General features: G+C 42.5%; 2 protein-coding genes and 1 long non-coding RNA gene across 3 annotated transcripts; all 3 read right to left on the bottom strand.

Annotated features, from left to right (window-relative positions):
* Nucleotides 1-10,041: 10,041 nt before the first annotated feature.
* LOC131613753 (uncharacterized) lies at nt 10,042-11,544 on the bottom strand. Its single transcript, XM_058885398.1, has one exon. The coding sequence runs from the start codon at nt 11,542-11,544 to the stop codon at nt 10,042-10,044; it is 1,503 nt and encodes a 500-aa protein (XP_058741381.1).
* Nucleotides 11,545-12,781: 1,237 nt separating this feature from the next.
* On the bottom strand, nt 12,782-13,624 carry LOC131613752 (uncharacterized). The gene has a single exon (XM_058885397.1). The coding sequence runs from the start codon at nt 13,622-13,624 to the stop codon at nt 12,782-12,784; it is 843 nt and encodes a 280-aa protein (XP_058741380.1).
* Nucleotides 13,625-15,301: 1,677 nt separating this feature from the next.
* LOC131611576 (uncharacterized) lies at nt 15,302-15,778 on the bottom strand. The gene is made up of 3 exons (XR_009287023.1): nt 15,647-15,778; nt 15,511-15,556; nt 15,302-15,416 (listed from the first exon to the last, which is right to left on the bottom strand). It is a non-coding gene; the product is annotated as an uncharacterized LOC131611576 (long non-coding RNA).
* Nucleotides 15,779-21,693: the final 5,915 nt, after the last annotated feature.

Genomic DNA, 21,693 nt, shown 5'->3' with positions numbered 1-21,693 from the left:
TTATTATTATTTCAAAATTCTAATACTAATACTAATAATAATAATAATAATAATAATAATAAAAATAATAATAATAATAATAATTCTAATACTAATAATAATAATAATAATAATAATAATAATAATAATAATAATAATAATAATAATAGTCAAGATTTTGTAAGGTGATTGATAGAAAATGGTTGTAGTCTTTAAATAAGTAGTTACAGAAGTAAATTAAATTAATGAAAGTGAGCTTGGCCTAGTGGTTTAGCAAGGTTTTCGTTTACTAAAGGGTCCCTAGTTCGAACCTTGGTCAGGATAAAATTTTTGAATATTTTCTAGACCTTGGAAACAACCTATGCCACGTAACCAGCCACACGTGCAAAACATGTACAAGTCAAATGCCACGTACGATTTTTTCACTTTCTTCTTCATCTTAAATTTCTTTTTTTCTTTAAAATCTGTGTTTTCTATTTCCAATACACATGCATGGGCTATTCAATAGTTGAAAAATATTTTTTCAACACAAATGAATACATTTTTCAAGGTACAATTTTAGATCTGGTAGTTAATTTTTTTTTCCAATTACAAATTTGTAAATCTTGTATTTTAGTTGAGTTGGAAATCTGTAAATTTTTTTGTTGTTTAATTATACAAGATTTGAGATTTTGTGATGACTATATAACTTTTTTCCGCTGATTTGTTGTTGTAATACGTTGTTTTGAGATATTATATTTTGTAGTGAATTTAGGGATTTTCTTATCGATTTTAGAATTTATTTTCAGATTTGAAACAATAGTTTTTTTTCTATATTTAGATACTTGCATTTGTTTATGAAATAAAACAAAAAAAGTTAGATAGATAAATGATTTTCTGAAATATTTATATAAGAACACAAACTTCAAATTTAAATAATTTTCTGCTCATGCAATATATCGTAGAGATTTTTTCATAACAAGTGCTCTTGCTAACCTTAAAATAGTGGATGTAGATAGTTTCAAGCATTTTATGATATTTCACCTGCTTTTTAATATTAATAATGCTTTTTGATCTTTGAGTTAGCCTTTTGCAAAAACAATTAGCAATTTCAGTAAATATAAACATAAACAAGATGTTGTTTGTTAAAAATTTAATACTTTTTGATCTTACCGAGCGATCAGATGGCCAACAACAATGAAGGCTTGGAGTTCGGGATGGTTGATGGGAAAAAAGGGTTGTACCTGCAAGGCACTCCAATGCCAAAGTAAGTAGGTATTCCACAAGGTACAACAAAGTGAGAAAATTTGGGGGTGGAAAAAGATTACCTTGCCCTCTGTGTGGAGAGGGCTATTTATGGGGTGTTCTTATGCGGATTAGACTCCTCCTTCTGAGGCGTATATTTAGGTGACACGCGAGGTGGTTGTTTACCGGGCACGAGGGTCCCTCGTGGTCGGCTGTCTTATGAGTTTGCCCGGAGCGACCGGGCGGAACTTGTCACACGTGGTCTTAAAGTGTCTTGGGGCGAAGGCTGGATTGGCCCAATTATACTGATTAGGTCGGTCCAGAACAGGAGCCCCCCAAGTCGTTGCTTCTGGTCCAGGGAGTGACGACTTAAGGGAAGTTGATCCGGGGAATCTCTAGGGGACCCGAGCCTGGGCATCCGAGGAGGATGGGTCTCACATTCCCGGGGAGAAGAAGGGTCAGGCTGGGAGTAGGGAAGCGTGTTGTTTCAGTAAAGTTGGTAGGGGGGAGTGTGGCATTTAATGCAAAATGATGGCTACCTTATTACCTAGGCAGTTAGGGTTAGTGATGGCCACGCCATCATTTCCCCAAACTTTTCAAATTCTGTTGCTTCGTTCTTCTCCCTCCGCCGCCGATCGTGAGCTCTTGCAGTGGTGTTTTCTACCAATTCTTCAACCTTCTCGTCAGAATCGTACTTGTAAGTTTACTATTGATTCCTGTTTTCCATATTTTATGCTTCGATTGTTGTTTAGAACCGTTATCATGTGGCTAGGATAGATTTCTAAGACGATTTTCCTGAAGGTTCATGATGAAGTTGGTGGTGGATGGCAGAGATAGAAAGTTTCTCCGTCGTTCATGACTGCATATGGTTGAATCCTCCGTTTGAGCTCTATTTTCAATTTTGTTGATAGTTGTTTGAGAGTGTTAGTCCGTCATTGGTTGTGGGTTTAGTATTTTCTCTAGGGACGTAGGTCGTTGTGATATAACCTGCGCTTTTTCCCTTTCCTCGGGCGCGTACCTCATCTAGCTCGGAATCAGTAATTCTGGAGGGGGCAAGCACACGGATCATTTGGTCTCTGGGCCATTGGTGCGCCCTTTCACTCTAGACGATGGTGGAAGGGTGGATTTGATTGAATTGTCGAATTCACTATTCTCCCCTGTGTTTCAGGAGAATATGACCGATGAACGGCGTCCGACGGTATCGGGCTCGTCCTCTTCTACTCCTCCAGCTCGTCCGGACATATCCCCGTTGGCTTGGGTGCACCAAGAAGCGCTCGACGTGGAGAGTTATTTCTTGGAAGATGATTCGGATATCTTCGCAGATGTAGGGGAAGGGTGGTCGGTGCTCATCCCGGCTGAAGAGGATTGCATCTGTGACGTGTACGCTCCTGATTTGCTTCTGATGTACGAGGCCATATTCCGGGAGATGGGATTTTGCGTTCCTTTCATTGAGTTTCAGGTGGGCGTTCTTAATCATCTGGAGGTAGCCCCCGGGCAGCTTCACCCGAACTCGATTGCCTTCATCCGAGCATTTGAGCTGGTCTGCACACATCTGAAGATAGGGGTAACGATCCCTTTGTTTTTTATATATTCTGTGTGCAGCGCACGGTGCGGGATGGCCGCTTCGGATGGGTATCCTTGAAGCAATCCAAAAATATATTCAAATCTTATTCGGATTCCTTGAAGGGTTATAAGCCCCGCTTCTTCCTTGTCCGTCCACAGTCCCCAGAGGCCCGAGACAGTGTTTTTGCTCGCATGCCGACCTTAGATATCCATGGTCGTCCGGTGCTCAATGATATAGGGGAGCCTGTCACCTCTCGTAGGCATAAGTTCAGGTTCTTTTGGTCCCGTGATCATTTTGAGTATGGTACCAACCAGTACATTACTAAGCTTTCAGACTTGGATGAAGATGCTCGGGGAGATTATGTTATTCTCCAAAAGTTTGTGCAAGGCCTTCCTCCAGTCGCCAAAGTGGATCGATCAGGGATACCCGTTGTTGGCGAAGACGGGCAACTTATTAGGGAACCGGGAGTGATTAGCATAAAGGAACTTTTGGTTGAGGGAATTGATGAGGGGGCTTTTGCGTACCTGGGTATTTGCCCCTTCCTTCTTGTCTCGTTTTTTGATTTGCCTCTATCGTTTTTATAGCGTTTTTCTTTTCGTAGTGATTTCATGATGGGTTGGCTTCTCATGTTTTTCTTTTTCTTTGCAGATTCAATGGATCGTGCTTGTTGTAATACGGTGAACTGACTTTATTTGAAATGTCGCGGATAGCAAGAGTTGCCACCGACTTTTATTTTATCCAAATTAATGAAAGGCTAAAAGAACAGAAAAAGACCTTTTAAAAGATTTTGAGTTCGGGGGGTAAATTTTACAAAGGGAAGGTGTAAAGCACCCTTTGTATCCATGGTTATCCATGGGCTCTTAATTGCTAAGCTCATTTGTTTTCAAAATGTTTGAATTGTTTAAAAAGTAGGGTGTGAATAGAAATTCGAATAAGAACTTTAGCTTGTAAATAAGCGTAGTCTTTTTGAAAAGTATTTGAAAATTAGTGGGAAAAAGGGTTTGAAATTGAATTTGAATTGAGCAAGCAATTAAAAAGCAATCACCCTTAAGTTTTAGAAAAATTGTTCTTTTAGACTTTAATGGGAAAGGGCTATCCATACCATAAAGAGGGTAGGTAGTCCTTTCTTTGGATGTTGAAGGGTCATCGAAGGTTATCATTCGCTATAAAACTGTCCCTGCCATAAAGAGGGCAGGTAGTCTAAGGGAAGGATATAATAGTCATTTTAGGCAACAGCAAGGATACCTTAGCATTCGAAGGGACTATCACCATTTAATCGAGGGACGAGATCATATTTATCGTAGGCAACTCGAAGGGACTATGATCTTTTATTGGAGGGACATGGTGATTTTGAATCGAAGGCAGCAAGCTAAGGTATCCATACATCCGAGGGACTTGACTATTTAGTATAATTAGAGGCAACAGGCAACAGTAATAAGGCAACAAGAGGGATTACCCTAAAGGTGTGTGTGTGTAGCAATCATGTGATTAATTCGAATATTTATCTTATAATTAGTGATTCTATGTTCAATTCATGGTTTATCACTCCCTAGTTTACTAACCACGCAGTTAGTAGGTTGACGAAAAATAAAGTGCGGAAAGTAAATGTCCTACGCTATTACATGGCTTCGGGGAGGGGGATTACAACAAAAACCTGTCGGGGAAATGTAGAAAGTAAAAATGCGGAAAGTATAAAGGCCCTAATTACTATTACATCAAAAATCGAATGAGCGACCTATACACCTTCTAGAATTTAAATAACGGAAGTTAAATAATTAAATAAATGGCCTAATTAAATAAAAGCAGAATTTAAATGACAGAGATTAAAATAACAATTAAAACATGGATGCGACAATCATAGAGTGGAGATGAGAAGAGAAATCGGGAGGAAATTATGTTTTGAAAACATTAAAACTAAGTTAATTTAATTATTAAACTAATCCTAATTAAAAATTGAGTCTAAATTAATTATCTAACTAATTAATTAATTTATAGCTATTAAGCTAAAAGAATAATCCTTACTAAATTAAATTAATAAAAACTAAGTGAAATCCTAAGTTCTAATTATAAGACTAATCCTAATTAAATTAAACTTTAAGTGATAAAAAAAATTTAATCAAAAGAAATCTAATTAAAATATTTTTGGTGATTTTAATTGGTTGATTTTAATTAAAAATAATCTAAACAAAATAAAAAGAAACCAAAAGGATAAAAGGAAAAGAAAAATAAATAAATAAATAATATTAAACAAACCTGGGGTGCAGCCTGAAAAAGGAGTGTAACTAGCAGGCCCAATATTGAGGAGGAATCCATAGCGCTCATGATCCTGTGTGGTTGATTTGTGATGGTCCACTGTGGGCTTGCATTCTGGGCCTTCTGATTATATGTCAAGGAGATCCGCTGGTTGATGATTGAAGGCATACTGTAGGCGTGCGCGCGCTGGTGGTACGGGATCTGTGGACAACCAAACGTCAAGAAAATCAAACAAAAATATTGCCATGAGCAGGGATCGAACCAGAGTCTAAGGGGTGAAAGGCGCTGCTTTTGGCCAAGTAAGCTGAAACGTTAATTCGTTAGATAACCAAACCCAAATTGTAATATACAAAAATAAAAGTGGATAGTGAAAGTCAAGTATGGTCCTTGACGCACGCGCGCCCTCTTCTGATTGGGGAGAGTAGTTAAAATTCGTTGACCGGCCAATTAAATAAAGAGAGAGGTTTTTGAAATTTTGACCAGCAAACGAATGCACGCCACGCAGGAAGCTCTAGTTCATCTTCTTCCTCCATGTTTCCTGTGGATTCATCCATGGAATTTGCTGCGAATTTTGTTACGAAAAAAACCTTTGAAAATTCTGTAATTTCGAAACCTGCAAAAATCAATGCTAACATGACCAAAATTAATCCAGACCCATTAATCATCACGCTACCAACTCATTGGTGAGGTTTATAAGTCCTGGAACGGCTGGTTTCGATGAGTACGAAAGCTCACATTCATGGTGCCCTAACAATGGCAACTTCTGTTTTAGGCGTCCAAGCTTCGTTTTAATGGCTCCATCTTATCCTAATACACGTTAGGAACTCAACCAAACAAACAAAACACATTGAAACACGATTATTCATGGAAAATGAAAATCAAGAATATGTAATATAGATGTTGAACATATAGTACGAATTAGAGGTGCTTTCACATGCTACAAATCACGTATACTTACTCTAACTTACCTTGAAAGTGTAATGAAAGAGTTATTTGGCCTTAAGAGTGCTTGGAATGGTGTGCAGAGAAATTTCTTCTTTCTTGATATTTTGAAGCTTTGGAACCCTTGCACTCTCTAGAGTTTCTTCTCCTAATTTCGTCCCCTTATGTTTTGGAATGTGCCATGTATTTATAGAGGTGGAAATTAGGTTAAGAACTTGTCTTGAGATTGAATCAATTAGGTGATGTGGAAATTGAAAAAGGATTTATATTAAATCTTTCTAAAATTAGACACCATTCTATTCCATGCATATTTTGCTTTTGATCATGGCCATTGGATGAGATATGATCTGATTAAATCAAGGAAAAATTTTGGTATATCTCTTATATAATTATTTCATGATTATATTTGATTTTATTTGGATTTTAATGGATAAAATCCCATATAAATAAAATAATATCACAAAAATAATTATATTTTGCCAATAGACTCCTTATGGGCTTTAAATCACGTGGATAGTTTGAAATTATAGGCCCATTTAGTTAAAAACTCAAAATTCTCCACTTTGCCTTTTGTGCATTTCCTCAAAATTGCCCAACTTGTGCAAGCCATAACTCTCTCAATTTTTATCATATGGAGATGTTCTATGACTTTTTGGAAAGCCCAAGATGTCTTCTTCAAGTCACTTTGGAACATATTTTTCATTTGGAGATTTTATTTTGATGATATTGCTCCTGACAAAAAACAGCTTTTTGCGTTCTTCTAGAAGGACCTGTAATGTATTGGCTCATATCTCTCAAATGAAGCATTTTTGGACTTGGCTTGTGAGAGACAAAGTTGTATAGAATTCAATTTCCTTCAAATTGAGCTTTGGATGGAAAATTTCTGATGTACCATGTGAAAGTTATGGCTGGTCAAAATTCAATTGACTTTTAAGTCAAAAACCCTAATTTAAAAACTTTAGGTTTTGTTGATTTCGGAACTTTCCTTGATGAATCATGATCAACCCTTGATCAAATGATGAATCTAACATTAAAATGTTGATGTTGACCAAAAATCAGAAATTTTGACTGTACTTTGACCACTGTTGACTTTTAGGTCAAACTAGTCGACTGTTGTCTTTATGAGCTTTTAGTTGAGCAATCTTGTGAATCAGAGCTTGAAACTTGGCATGGGGATTATTTGAATCATATGAGAGACCATGGGATCCATTTGAGTTCTCAGAAGTTGATTTCTCCTTGAGAAGGTTAAAACCCTAGCTAGAAGACTGTTGCTTAGGAGAGTGTACATGCAGTCAAGTCTTGAGCTTTTGTCATTTAGATGAGCTTGAATTATAAAAATGTGGTGGGCAAATTTTGGGGTATGACACTCGTCATGACCGGATGCTCAGGAAAGCGAGCAAGCTAAAGGGGGTCGTTAAGAAGAGTGCTGGTCCCAGGTTGGCAGCTGTGTAGAGGTCCCCGGTTGTAGGCTCGGGTGCCTCCTCTTCTTCTGCTGCTACTGCTGGTTCCCCTTTGAGGGCTTCTGATCAGGGTGAGTCTTTGAGGCCGATCACGGTACTTCCTTCTCCTCTTCGTCCGCAGCCGGATCCAGATGCATTGGTTCGTCGCAAGCGACAGAGGACTGAGGCCGTGGATCAAACTAAGGAGGAGGCCGGTGATATCTTTACCATTCCTTCGTGCTTCCTCCAGCCCCGGTTCTTCGAGGGAGGGCCCTCTTTGACTATTCCCCGTGATGAGTCTCTTCATATCGAGGGTTTGGAGCCCTCTGTTCGTCAAAGGTTCCTTGTGCAGGATGCTTCAGCCTTGGTTCGGGTTTAGGGTTTAGGCTACTCTCTATGCTCGCTCGGCCCCTTTGTCTGTGGAGGCAGTGAGATTGCTCGAGGAGGATGTCAAGATGAAGACCTCTGCCCTGATGGATCGAGAGCAGCTGCTGAAGGAGCAGGGCGAAGAGTTGGCGTCTGTGAAGGCTCGGCTGAGTGCGAAAAAGGATGCCCTAGCTGATGTGCAAGGTCAATACACCTTGCTCTCCCGGACTCTGTATGGAGAGATGCTGTCCTCTTCGGTGAGGGAAGCCTCTCTTCGCCGTTCTCAAACTCCTTCTGAGGATGAGTTGGAAGAGGAGAGGGCTCTCTTAACCTGGGCGGATTTGATCCAATATATCAGAGTCTTGGGGAGCGATTATGTAGCGGCTGCCTAGGATACCTATAACTCTACTGTGACCCAGCTCAAGTTGAAGAATCCTGGTGTGGAGTTGGTAACCGAGGGTACTGGGCCTTATCATCGCGTGGAGGGTGATTAGATTGTTTCTTCGGTCTTCGGGGAGGAGCCAGCGACTCAAGAAGCCGAGGAAGTCCAGATGGAGGAAGGTGCTTGAAGGTTTTATGTTATAAGTGTTCAAATGATAGGCCTGCGAGCCTTTATTTTGTAATGATGTTCTGGGGGGTATGCCCCCCATTTTGATTTTGTATGTACATTTACCAGCTCGGTCTTGATGGCCGTAGTTGGGCACATCTTCGGGCTTTTTGCCCGTCTTTATTTAAAAGTACTTAGTTTTTAATGCTTTTGGTATTTTCCTTGGAATTTGTGTGCATGCGTTTTGAGTTTTTGGGAGGTGTGTTATTGGTTCCCAACGTCTTTATTCATTAAAGGCTTGTTCGTTTCCCAAGCTTTTTGTTCCCCTTCTTCCTCTATAAAAGGAGCTCTTATGGACCTTTCTTTCTTCATTTTTGTACGCAGGAATGGGTGGAGCTAAGGAGAAGAAAGTGTCTTCAGCCTCGCGCTCTTGTGGAGCGAAAAGGGTGAATGAGAAGAAGAAGGTTACAACCGGCTTCGCTTCACGTTCCCAGGGGGCCCGGGGTTCTGATGATCCTGCTCAGTCGACTGGTGTGAGAGTCATGGTTGATGCAAATGGTTCCGAGACTGAGTGGGATGAAGACTGGTATCAGTATCTTCACTCGGAGGAATTTTCCAGTCGGGAGGAGTGAAGCGTTTTCTTTTCATTCGATGTTTGTTTTGTAATCTTCATGAATGATGAATAAAGTACCATTGCTGTGTTTTGTGTGTTTATTTTGCATGTTTGGAAGGTTTGCTCGACTTATAATATATTGATCGCCAAGTGTGTGGAACTGTGGTCGATTGCCGGGGACATGTGCCTGGCATATGGTGAGTCTCGAATTTCGTTGTGTTGAGCTCCGGGGCTCATGGCGTGAACAGTCCCCTCGCGAGCGGGGCGTTCTGCCGTCGTGGTACGTGTTTACGACGGGGATGCTCGGTATTTGGGTTCCCCGAAGGACAAGGAGTCTGCTCGATTAAGAGAGCGGGATTCTGTCGTTTTGTTTTAGTTAGAGGTGCTCGACAAGTACCAGGGCGCACCTGTGTTTTTAGCTATATTATTGTTTGAGCTTTTCAGCGTTCCAAGGTCGAGCGAGTTCTTCTCCTTGCAAATTCCTTAGGTAGTATGCCCTGTTTTCTGTCCCTGCTCGGACACGATATGGGCCTTCCCAATTTGCGGCCAATTTGCCTTCTCAGGAATCTTTGTGGTTTCTTTTGAGCACTAGGCTGTCTACTTTGAATTCCCGTTTAATGACTTTTGCGTCATGCCTTAGGGCGATTTTTTGCTTGAGCGAGGCTTCGCGTAGAGCGGCTCCATTTCGGATTTCTTCGACCAGGTCGAGCTCTTCTCTAATTGCCTCGATGTTGCCCTCTGTTTCGAGGGGCTCTTCGGTGCGTCTTGAGGGCACATGTATCTCGACGGGGATCACAGCCTCTGTCCCGTATGTCAGTCGGAAGGGGGTCTCCCTGGTGGTGGAGTGTGGGGTGGTGCGATAGGCCCAGAGGATGCTGTGTAGCTCTTCGACCCATCCTGTTTTTATTTCATCCAATCTTCTTTTGAGGCCACTTAATATTACTCGGTTAGCGGCCTCCGCTTGCCCGTTTGTTTGGGGATGCTCGACTGATGCAAAATGTTGTTTGGTTCCTAATTTCGTGACGAATTCTTGAAAATGCCCGTCGGTGAGCTGGGTGCCATTGTCGGTGATGATGGCCAAGGGTACCCCGAACCGGGCGAGGATGTTTCTTTTCTAGAAGCGAAGTATGTTTAAGAAGGTGATTTTGGCTAATGGTTCGGCCTCGATCCACTTAGTGAAATAGTCGATCGCGACTATTAGATACTTGTTCTGATTGCTCCCGGTTACGAACGGGCCGAGGAGATCCATGCCCCACCACGCGAACGGCCATGGAGATGACAAAGACTTGAGTTCGTTGGGGGGTGAAAGGTGCATGTCCCCAAAACGCTGGCACTTGTCGCATTTCTTTACGTATTCCCTGGCATCGTCTTGCATCGTGGGCCAATAGTATCCGGCTCGGAGGGCTTTCCGGGCGAGAGATCTCCCTCCTAAGTGTTGCGAGTTGATTCCCTCGTGTATCTCTCGGAGTATGTGAGGAACCGTGCCCTCATCTATGCATTTGAGGAGGGGTATGGAAAATCCTCGTCGATAGAGGCGATTTTCGACCAAGACGTACGAGAAGGCTCTCCTTCGGATTACGGAGGCCTCTTTGGGATCGGCGGGCAGGAGGTCGCTAGTTAGGTAATTATATATGGGGTTCATCCAGCAGGACGAATCCCCTATCGCGTTTACGAGTGTTATTGCGAGTGGAGATTCAGTACTGGGTTTTGGCAATATTTCGTGGATTACAGATTTGTTGTCCCCTTTCTTCCTCGTACTAGCTAGTTTTGATAGGACGTCCGCCCGGGAGTTGTGTTCCCTTGGGATGTGTTTTACTTTGGCGCTCCTGAAACGGGTTAGTCTTTCTCGTACGAGGGCCAGATATTCGGCGAGGGCTTCGCTTTTGACCTGATATTCGCCTGAGATATGGAATGTGACCAGTTGAGAATCGGTGAATACCTCAATTTCCTCGGCTTCTAAGTCGTTTGCGAGGCGCAGTCCGGCAAGCAAGGCCTCATACTCGGCTTGGTTGTTGGATGTTGGGAATGAGAGCGAGAGGGATACTTCTATGAGAGTTCCTTCCTCGTTTTCTAGGATGATCCCTGCTCCGCTGCCAGTTGAGCTTGACGCCCCGTCCACGTATAAGGTCCATCTCCGGGCGTTGTTGTTTGTTGTTTCGGGGAAGGCCATTTCGGCCACGAAATCTGCCAAGACCTGTGCCTTAAGGGCTTTTCTTCCTTCATATTTGATGTCGAACTCTGCAAGCTCTAATGACCAACGGAGCATCCTTTCGGATATATCGGGGTGTGCAAGCAATTGTTTCACGGGTTGCTCGGTTCGCAAGACTATGGTATAGGCTAGGAAATAGTGCCTGAGTCTCCGGGCCGCGGTTATTAATGCGAGTCCGACCTTTTCGATTTGCTGGTATCTGACCTCGGGGCCTTGCAGTGCTTTGCTTGTGAAGTAAATGGGTTTCTGGCCTTCTGGGGTTTCTCGTATTAAGGCCGTGCTGACGGCCTCGGTGGATACGGCGAGATAGAGGTATAGGATTTCTCCGGCCTCAGGCCGGTATAAGACCGTTGGGTTGGAGAGGGCTTGCTTGAGATGGGAGAGGGCGCGCTCACACTTTCCGTCCATTCGAAGGCGGTTTCCTTGCACAAGAGTTTAAACAAGGGAAGGGCATGTTGGGCGGATTTGACCACTAACCTGGATAGTGATGTGAGCATGCCATTTAGGGTTTGGATTAACTTTTTTGAGCTCGGGGTCGACAAATCCGAAAAAGCCCTGCATTTATCCGGGTTGGCTTCGATTCCTCTTTCCGTTAGGTAAAAACTGAGGAATTTTCCTGCCCGCACGCCGAACGTACATTTCTCAGGGTTGAACCTCATCTTGCACTTTTGGGCTTGCTTGAAAACCTTTTTGAGATGGGCGGCATGATCAGTTTCTTTTTGGGATTTGACGATCATATTTTCCATATAGACTTCGAGCATGTCGCCTATTTCCGCTCGGAACACTTTGTTCATCATGCGCTGGTATGTTGCGCCGACGTTTTTCAGACCGAAGGGCATTACATTGTAATAGTAGTTGCCCGATTCGGTCATGAAGGCGTGTATTTCTTGTCAGTTTTAGCCATGGGTATTTGATTGTACCCGGAGTATGCGTCCATAAATGAAAGTAATTTAAAACCGGCAGAATTATCGACTAGTTTATCTATATTAGGCAGAGGGTAAGCATCTTTTGGGCAAGCCCTATTAAGATCGGTGTAGTCAGTGCACATGCGCCATTTTCCACTTGATTTTTTAACAAGTACAACATTGGAGAGCCAAGTGGTGTACTTGGCCTCAGATATAAATTTGGCCTCTAGGAGGTCTTTTACAGCTAGTTCGGCCGCAGCCGTTTTCTCTGGTGATTGTTTTCTTCTTCTCTGAGTGACAGCCTTGCAAGCGGGGTCGATAGTCAGGTGATGGCAAGCCACTTCTGGATCGAGCCCGGGCATCTCGGCGGCGCTCCAAGCGAATAGGTCGGCGTTTTCGCGGAGGCAAGCTTTGAGTTGTCTTTTGGCGAGGTCCGGCAGGTCTGCTCCGATCTTAACTCCCCTGGTCGGATCTTCTCCGAGGGCCACGATTTCAAAGTCTCCGTCTGGAATTGGCTGGAGGATCCCTTCTGATGTATGTACGTTTGTGCTCTGTTCGGGTTCTCCCAGGAAACGACAGTCGAGGTCGACCGTGTCGATGCGCGACATTGATCGGTTGGTCTCAGAGATAGCGTTGGTCGCTGTTTTGTCTTGAGCGGGTGTCTTTATCGTACTCAAGCCTTTGGCGGAGGCTTCGAAGCATCTCCTGGCCGCTTCAATGTTGCCGTTGAGTGTTGCGACTTATCCTTTGGTTGTGTAGTATTGGAGTTTGAGATGCACGGTTGAAGGGACCGCGATCAACTCGGCCAGGGTCGGGCGTCCGAGGATGCATTGGAATATCGACGGACAGTCGATGACCAGGAATTGGACCTTAACGGCCCTCGCGGTTTCCGCCGATCCGATTGAAACTATGAGCTTGACGAAGCCCCACATTTTAGTTACCGTGCCGTTGAAACCTTGTAGGTCCGATCCTACGTAGGAGGTGAGGTGGCTGTCGTTAAGCTGCAGCGTTTTGAACAGTTGGGAGTACATGATGTCAACCGAGCTTCCTTGATCGACCAATATGCGTCGGACGTCAAAGTTGGCCATCTGAGCCCGGATGAGGAGGGGAACGGTGGCATTGGGTGCTCCCCCGGGCAATTCTTCTTTGTAGAAGGATATAGAGGATGGGCTGCCTTGGTCGAGAGCAACGGCTTTGCTCGAACTGGCTGAGAGTAGCTCGTCGAATTTTCGTTTCACGGATCCCACGGTGAGCTTGCTGAATCCCCCGCCCGATATGACCATGGCGGAGGGGAACATCTCCCATCCGCTGTGAGAAGAGGTGGAGGTCGCTGAGTTGGCCCAGTCAGGGAGGTAAAAGTCTTCCGGCGTAGTGATGCTCATGGCCACTTGCATGGCGGGCGTATCCTCCGCCGGCTTTTCCTCGGTGATTGGTTTGGCTTCTTTGGCGGCCTCCTGCTTTTTCGCGTATTGCTTCAAGTGTCCCTCCTTGATTAATATATCTATGGCATCCTTTAGGTGGATGCAGTCCTCGGTGTTGTGCCCGTGGCCTTTGTGGAATCGGCAGAACTTTGATTTATCCATGTTCGGTCGCGCAGGCATGGTTTTAGGGAAGCGGACCTTGCCCGTCTGGAATTCGGCATTCGCGCATTCGTTTAAGATGTGTTCCCTTGAGGCGTTGAGCGGGGTGTATTCTTGGAACTTCCCGGCTGGAGCTTTGTAGTCTTTGGGATCCCGGCCCTTGTCGTCTTTCTTTTTGTCCGTTCCCCGACGGGAATCGTCTTGGCGACCATTCTTACTGCTTTCTTCCTGTCTGGAATTGCGTACCGCGTGAGCGGCCTATTTTTCCTCATATTGTAGGTACGCCTGGGCTTTAAGGAAGAACTCGTCTAGAGTGGCCGGTGTTTCGATCCGACGGCTTTGGCGAAGTCTGAGCATGGTCGGAGGCCTCGCTCGAGCAAGAATTTCTTCATATGGGCAGTGGTGGATACTTGCATGGCTTCCTTATTGAATCTTTCTATGTAAGCCCGCAGGGACTCGTCTTTTCCTTGGATGATGGCTTCCAAGGAGGCTTCTGACTTGGGGTGTCTTTGGAAGGCCGTGAAGTGTCTGGAAAAAAGTTTCCCGAGCACCTTCCATGAAGTGATGGACTCATCGGGCAAAATTTTATACCAAGTCATGGCTCCTTTGCGCAGGGTGGTAGGGAACAAACGACATTTGATGGCACCGGGCACTCCTCTGTAGTCAAGAAGGGCGTCGATGTTCTCTATATGTTTGTCTGGATCGGTGGTCCCGTCGTTGTCATACCCCAAATTTGTCCTACCCCTTTATTTCTAACTGGCTTAGGCTTTGCATTCATGTACATACTCTCCATTAGGTCATTTGCATAAACTTTGCATTCATCCATTTAATAAGACATCTAAAAATATGGGATCAAGGGTCATGAAGCAATTGGAAGTTTTACTTAGGTCTTGGCAAAAGTTATTGTTCGAGTTTTGCTTCTTCTAACACAAGACATGGGATTAATGGTTAGTTTGAAGTGCAAGTTCTGTTGATATCAAGCATTGAGAGAAGTAAAGGAATAATTGACCATTTAAATTTGGAAAAAGAAAGAAAATTAAAGATGATCTCATTGGGCATAAGTTGACTTTTCATAAACAAGTCAACCTTGGAATGTTGATTTTTGTTGACCAAGTCATGTGGGCTTCCTCATTCAAGATAGACCATGACCACTTTCTTTTGAGAGGCATTCCAATCATGGGGAATAATGGAGCATGAAGAAAATTTTAAATTTAAGGAAACGAGGGAAACTTCTTCATTTGCTTGAGATACAAGTCAGTACAAGATTTAAGTCATGACTACAAGCCAAACATACAAATTCCAAGAATTCAAATTTAAAACCGTTGCAAGGGTCCTCAATCATTACAAGCTCATTCTTTACAAAAAGCCTACATCATTTACAAATTCAAGCTAAAAGATCATTACATTCATTGTTACAAAGAGAATTACATAAAAAAAATGCGTCAAAGTCTTCTTCGAATGCGCCATTCTGTCTTCAAACTTCAAGCCATGTTCGAGTCCATTTGCTACATACCAAGAACCTGAACCATATACATCACCATATCCATTATGAACCAAAAAAGAACACCATTGACATACAGCACATACATTCAACTTTCAAAACAGAAAAAACAGAACACACATCATCATCTCAGCCCCATATAAACCAAACAAACCTACTGCTAATCCACCAACATAATCCCATGAAACACTCCATAAAGCTGCTGCAACATGCTTCCTACTGTAGCTCGCCGGTAATCCGTTCAATCGACCTTCATCACCTTTACCACGTATCAAGACTTCATCCATATTTGACCTACAATTAAAGGAGTCATTCTGTCACTAAGGAAAATCAAGAACAGTTTCACACTTCTCAATTCCAAACTCACATCCACAATACCAAAACAGACCTGCATCGCAAAAGACGGTCATTCAACATTCATTCCAGTCACTATCCTGCAATTCATACCAATCCATACATCAATACAATACATGATTATATTAAGCTATTCAGTGTCGCAAAAAAAGAAACGGAGGCAGACATACATTCGATTCCTAATTGACTCAGTGCCATTCTTACATAAGCCAAACACAACACATGAAGCTGACGAAAACACTGCACCTGAAGTCGACGATGAAGATGATGGCACCAAGTTTGGCTCAGTAAGCGAAAGAAAAATAAGGTACCAACAACAAGATTATGAAGTCGAAGAAACCGTCGTCAAGCAGGTTCTCTAGTACTGTGGATTATTCTTCAGAAGTTGTGTTATGTTCTTGGATTTCCCGAGGAGTTGTTGTCAATAGAACGGCTGTCAGACAGTTGCATTCTACAGATTATAACAATAAACGCCGCGTACATATCCTGCACACATGAAGGCCAAGTTTCAAAAGGATCAAGACAGCATCAGAAAATCGGGACAGTTCAAGGGCCAGCAATAGCATACTAACATCAACTAATTCAGTTTCACAACATAACTAACTTTCATAAACTACTAAATTGACTCAAACTCCCAAAACAGAATTTCCCTCCCCTAACTAAACATAACTACCTAATAACCAACTCTCAACCTCCAATCCTAGTCAGCATACCAACCTATAACAGAATTCAACAAAACTCTAACCAACTCATAACCACCAAAACCGCTTAATCCTCACCACTCAATCCTCCAACCGAATTTCAATCCAATGGCCCTCATTCCCTTTCCCACTAACTGAATTCTCAACTTCAAGTCACCTATATAACTGACACTCATTCTCCATCTTCACTTTCTACACTCTCACTCCGCCATTTCCTCCCCGCCATTCACACACATTTCATCCACCATTTTCACTCTCCAAACTTCATCTTCCACCTCCTTCAATCTCCCTCCAATCTCTCTGAACTCTCTCTGCTTCACCACCAATTCTTCAAACAATCACCATAAACTTCATCTTCAACCACTCACCATAACAGAAAATCACTAAAAACCATCACAATCTTCAATCATCATCCTCAAAATTACTCAATTCTCGCTCCAAAATTCGCTCAACACGCAACAACAACAACAACAAATCGCAGAAAAGACAGAAGGGGAAGAAGAACATAAACATAAGAAGAAGAAGAAAGAAGAAGAGTTGAAAGTGGATAGAAGAAGTAGGCGAACATCATCACCTGAGTTTCACGGCGGTCGGGGATCTCCGCCACCGTAACGGAAGCTCGGTCTCCTAAACAGGTTCTTTCGATGCGCTTTCTTACTCCTCTCTATGCGTTTTCATATGGTTGAGTTACTTCATGCTTCAACTTCTGGAAATTTTCGCTTGAATCCTCGATTTCTAGAATTTAGGGTTTCATAATGAGGTTCTTCGATTCGGTCAAATGGAGAGTTTTTTTGTGTAATCCATTGATAGAATTGGACTCGGGCTGGGATTTTAGGGTAGGCTCATGTAGGAAGGTTGCTGATTCAGGGCCATTTCGCGGCGGCTATGACGGCGGAGGCCGCCGGAAATCGATCGGAGGGGAAACGAGAGAGGGAAGGGATTGGGGTTGAGAGATAAGAAGTCTGATAGTCATAAACGCCCCAAACGCACCGTTTCCTTCATTCCTTTTTTATTTTATTTTTATTATTTTCTGATAATTGAATAATAATCAACTTGGGCCTTCACTGAACTGCTGGTTACACTCCCTTGTGGCTCATCGTACCATTTTTTTTGGCCACACTAAATCTGAAACAAAAATAATCTCTTGGGTCTCTCCCTGCTAGGCCCAACGCCCATAATCACTGACTGCACACCCATAATTCAACTACACCCCCTGACTCCATTAAAACTTGATAGTTTTTTAGTTTTTTTTTAGAGTTTAATTTTTAGTTTCTTTTATAAATTTCTTCATGAAAATCAATAACAAAATTTGTTAGTTTCAATTAGGTGATCTTAGGATTAATGTTAGACTTTTAGAAATCTCATTTAGAAACTCATAAAAAATACTAGTTTCCTTAATAGATTTTTAGGCTAGTTTAACTTGGCACCTTGTAGTTCGTTGCTCTCATAAAAAGTCATAAAAAATAGTAGATTTTTTAGGTTAATTTTGACATTTAAATTCCTTCATAAAAAACTCATAAAAATAGTAGTATTTTTTTTAGTTTAATTTTGCACTAATACTTTTATGTTTTGTACAATTTCCATGCTATTCCTTTGTATAATTGTTGCGTGATTTTTGTTATTTGTTTTGGCCATATTTTCGGCCTATTCTTAGACTTTCTTAGCATAGTTTAGACTTAGACTATAATAACTCTAGGCTTAGAAATATTAGGTTAGTCTCCCCCATTTCATTCTTTTTCTTTTACAACACTAAAACATCTAAAAATATCCAAATAAAATCCCCTTTAAAAAATACAAAGAAAACACTTAAAAAACATTAATAAAAAAGTGAAAATCATTAAAAAGGGAATGGAAGCTTGAACATCCCTTGCTTTAGGGAATGTTCGAGTGCTTGGATCTCCCTTGCTTTAGGGAACCATTCGAGCGTAAGTTCCCACTTCTAAAAAACACAAACCATAGAGTAACTCGAGTTTCCCTTGCTTTAGGGATTTCCTCGAAACACTCAAACTCTCTCTCTTTCTCTCTTTTCTTAAGGGCATTGTTATCTCCGCTCTATTGCATCCTAGGTCGATCCCTTATGCAAGAGCGCGAGCGTTAACTCCGCCCAGCTAAAAAACACAAAAACAAACAAAAACATGTGAGCCGAGCTACGGTAACTCTGATTCCTGAAAAGGATACGTAGGCAGCGGGGTAGGGCCCGTGCGAGTACAATTCTTTATTTTCCCTACATTTTGCATTCATTTCGCATTTAGATATAGACATAGTTATACACCCTTTAGATAGAAACAAACATAGGTGGATACCATCGAGTACGATGGGCGTGAGGGGTGCTAATACCTTCCCCTTGCGTAACCGACTCCCGTACCTTGATTCTCTGGTCGCAAGACCCTGTTCCTTCCTTTGTTAGGTTTTCTGATATTCCTTTCCCTTATGGGATAAATATATTGGTGGCGACTCTGTTCATTTTTTCGCGAGCGTGCGACAGTCGTATGTGCCCAGTGGCGGGGGTTTTTCAAGACCGGCCGGTAGGGGCGCTTCCAAGATTGAGTGGGAAAGAGGGCCTCTGCGCTCTTCTTCGTCGTCGCTGGCAGATGGAGTTGAAGAGTGGCTCCGACTCCGCCTGTGTCGCCTCCAGTTATCGTTGTGCCCTGTCGGGGGTGACTGGGATCTCTTTTTTGGTCGAGGAGACTATGACCGGTGTCGGGATCGGTGGTCACTTGACCCTTTCTTGGAGGATGGATCAGCGTTCTCCTTGGGGGAGGGGGATCGAGGGCGTTTTTTGGGAATCACGTCGCGCTGAGAGCGATGCTTGTGACTTGGGGGAGTCTTAGATCGGCGTTTTTGCTCGAGCGCCCTGATCCTGTCATTTTGCTGTTGTATGAACGCGTTGGTCTGGGCAAGGGCGGCCATAACAACGTTCATGGTCTGGTCCTGGGGAGTCTGACCTTTGGAGAGGAAAGGGTTGCCCGAAATTTCTTCGGGGTTGTCCTTCCCGCTTGTATTTTCGAGATGATGAAATGGATCATCTTGGAGATCTTTTGGAGAAGGGGAGGCCGTGACACCGTCTCGAGGGACGGTGTTTATGGAAGGGAGAACGACGGAGATGTCGTTTTTCTTGAGTATCACAGCGTCTAATGAATAGGGGTCTTCGTTATTGCCGGCCATGAGTAATGATATAATGTTCTTATGCGGATTAGACTCCTCCTTCTGAGGCATATATTTAGGTGACACGCGAGCTGGTTGTTTACCGGGCACGAGGGTCTCTCGTGGTCGGCTGTCTTATGAGTTTGCCCGGAACGACCGGGCGGAACTTGTCACGTGTGGTCTTAAAGTGTCTTGGGCCGAAGGCTAGAATGACCCAATTATACTGATTGGGTCGGTCCAGAACACTTTTTTATTTGAAATTTTCTTGGCAATCTCCTCCATTCATCCTATCTCCGAGTGAAAGTCCTAAAGTTTTTAACTAGACAATAAAAAAAATCTGTCAATTTTAAACAACATTAAACAAGAAATAAAAAGTCTTACAAATATAAAACAAAGATAAAATAGCTTTTTTCATGATTTCAACAATATTGCTCATTTTTGTTTTCTTCGTCTATTGTTAACTAGCAGAAGACCCGTGCGTCCGCATGGATAACTTCATTCATATCTTAGATTATTTACAAATATCACTATTTAGATTAAATATTTACAAATATTTTGTTGACTAAAATAAAATATGTATTGTGGTGATAGTGATTCATAAAAATAGAGAATTTCAGTGATAAAATTCAAAGAAATTGATAAAATTTATAAATATCACTCATTGTTTTCTCAGAGTACAATAATAAATTGATAGATTTAGTAATAAAATTCACAGAAATTGCATTACAAATTACATAATGAGAAACTATGAATTGTGATTTGGAAATGATATTTTTTTGCTCTTATGTCTAAAATTTCTCAAATAAAAATAAAATAATTGTAAAATACATACAAATGTTAATTAAAAGAATTATTGTTAGTAATTGTTCAATAACTAATATAGAGTTAACTAAATTGCACGAATTATCTGGTCTCACACTCAATGTATTTATTACTCTCAAATAAAGATTAAATATGAATTAAAATTGTTGATTTTACATTATATAAGAATACCACAATTCTCATGAGTCTCCTCTATCATATAGATAGTGGCTCTATCCATTTCTGGATATTAAATTTTTTTAAGTAATTAGCTTAAATAAAATAGACTTGTCTAATCAAGTTTGAGTTTCACATTATCACAAATATGTCCATTATTTTAAATATATACGTATTTATGGGCTATTTTTCATTGTATTGTTAACATGCCTATAATATATTTTGAGCGGATTTCTATGTTAAATTTTTGAATTTTTCTTTGGCCACCTCCCAATGGGGGTGACCCCCAACGAAAATCCCAAAATACCCCTGCTTCGGAAATGAACTTCCGAAGCGCATTTTTTTTTAAAAATTTCCTTAATTCGGAAGTGCATCTCCGAAAACACCTCATGGGGGGTGTCTGCGGAGATGAACTTCCGAAAACACCTTTGTTCAGATTTTGGGGGGTTTCGGAAGTTCATTTCCGAATTATGCAGAAACTGTGTTTTTTTTTATGTTTTTTCTAAAACAGTCTCGCATTTTAATTAAACGTAAACGCCAAATAAAATAAGCAATAGATAAACTGAAAATACTAATATGATAAATAAACAAAAAAAATACTAATCCGATGAAAATAATATATACAAACCGAAAAAAATAAAAATAGTGTGCTAAAGATACAATCCGATAACAAAAAATATATAAACCCGACCACTACTGGGTGTGCCTAAACCTCTCGCCCTGAGACCTCCTCTGCCGCCTGTATGTCGCCGCACGGTCCGCATCAGTGATGATCATCTCCATCACGGCGACTGCCTCTGGACCGCCCCGCTCCACGATACCTCGACCCAACGCGTCCCGCCCAAGCATCGATATCCGCGGGCAGATCGGCATGAGATCAATGGCGTGATCATCCTCGGCCTGCTGGTTCTCCAGGATCTCCTCGTGTGCTGGCCTAGGAGCGCCGGGAATGTCGGGTCTCAGAAGAGGATGTGACACCCGGTAGAACCATGTGGCGTACCCCTCCTCACTGTGCCAGTCCTGGGTGACCCGAGTGAGACGGTACTCCAGCGGTACCACATGATCCTCCCAATGCTCCCATATGGCAGTGAGCTGCACTCGGGTCACAGTGTCGGGAGCAGCCTCAAAGGGTGACCTGGGTATCCGCTGCACGAATCCGAACTGACGCATGCACCGCTCAGGGAGATATCGAACCATGATGCCGGTCCCGCAAGCCAACCGGCCAGAATAAAGTGCAATGCCGTCAAAGGGGACAATCTGAGCGTAGTCAATGAACGGCCTCCAGGTGACGTCGTCGTGCAGAGTGCGGTACAGGTATCCACGGTATGGTCCCACCGCATCGTTCCCCCTCTGGAGATCGTATCTGGCGGCCCTGGGCAAGGCGTCCACGTACG

The sequence above is a fragment of the Vicia villosa genome, linkage group LG6 (assembly GCF_029867415.1).
Source record: "Vicia villosa cultivar HV-30 ecotype Madison, WI linkage group LG6, Vvil1.0, whole genome shotgun sequence".
NCBI lineage: Eukaryota > Viridiplantae > Streptophyta > Magnoliopsida > Fabales > Fabaceae > Vicia > Vicia villosa.
This window is presented reverse-complemented; position numbering and strand designations above follow the sequence as displayed.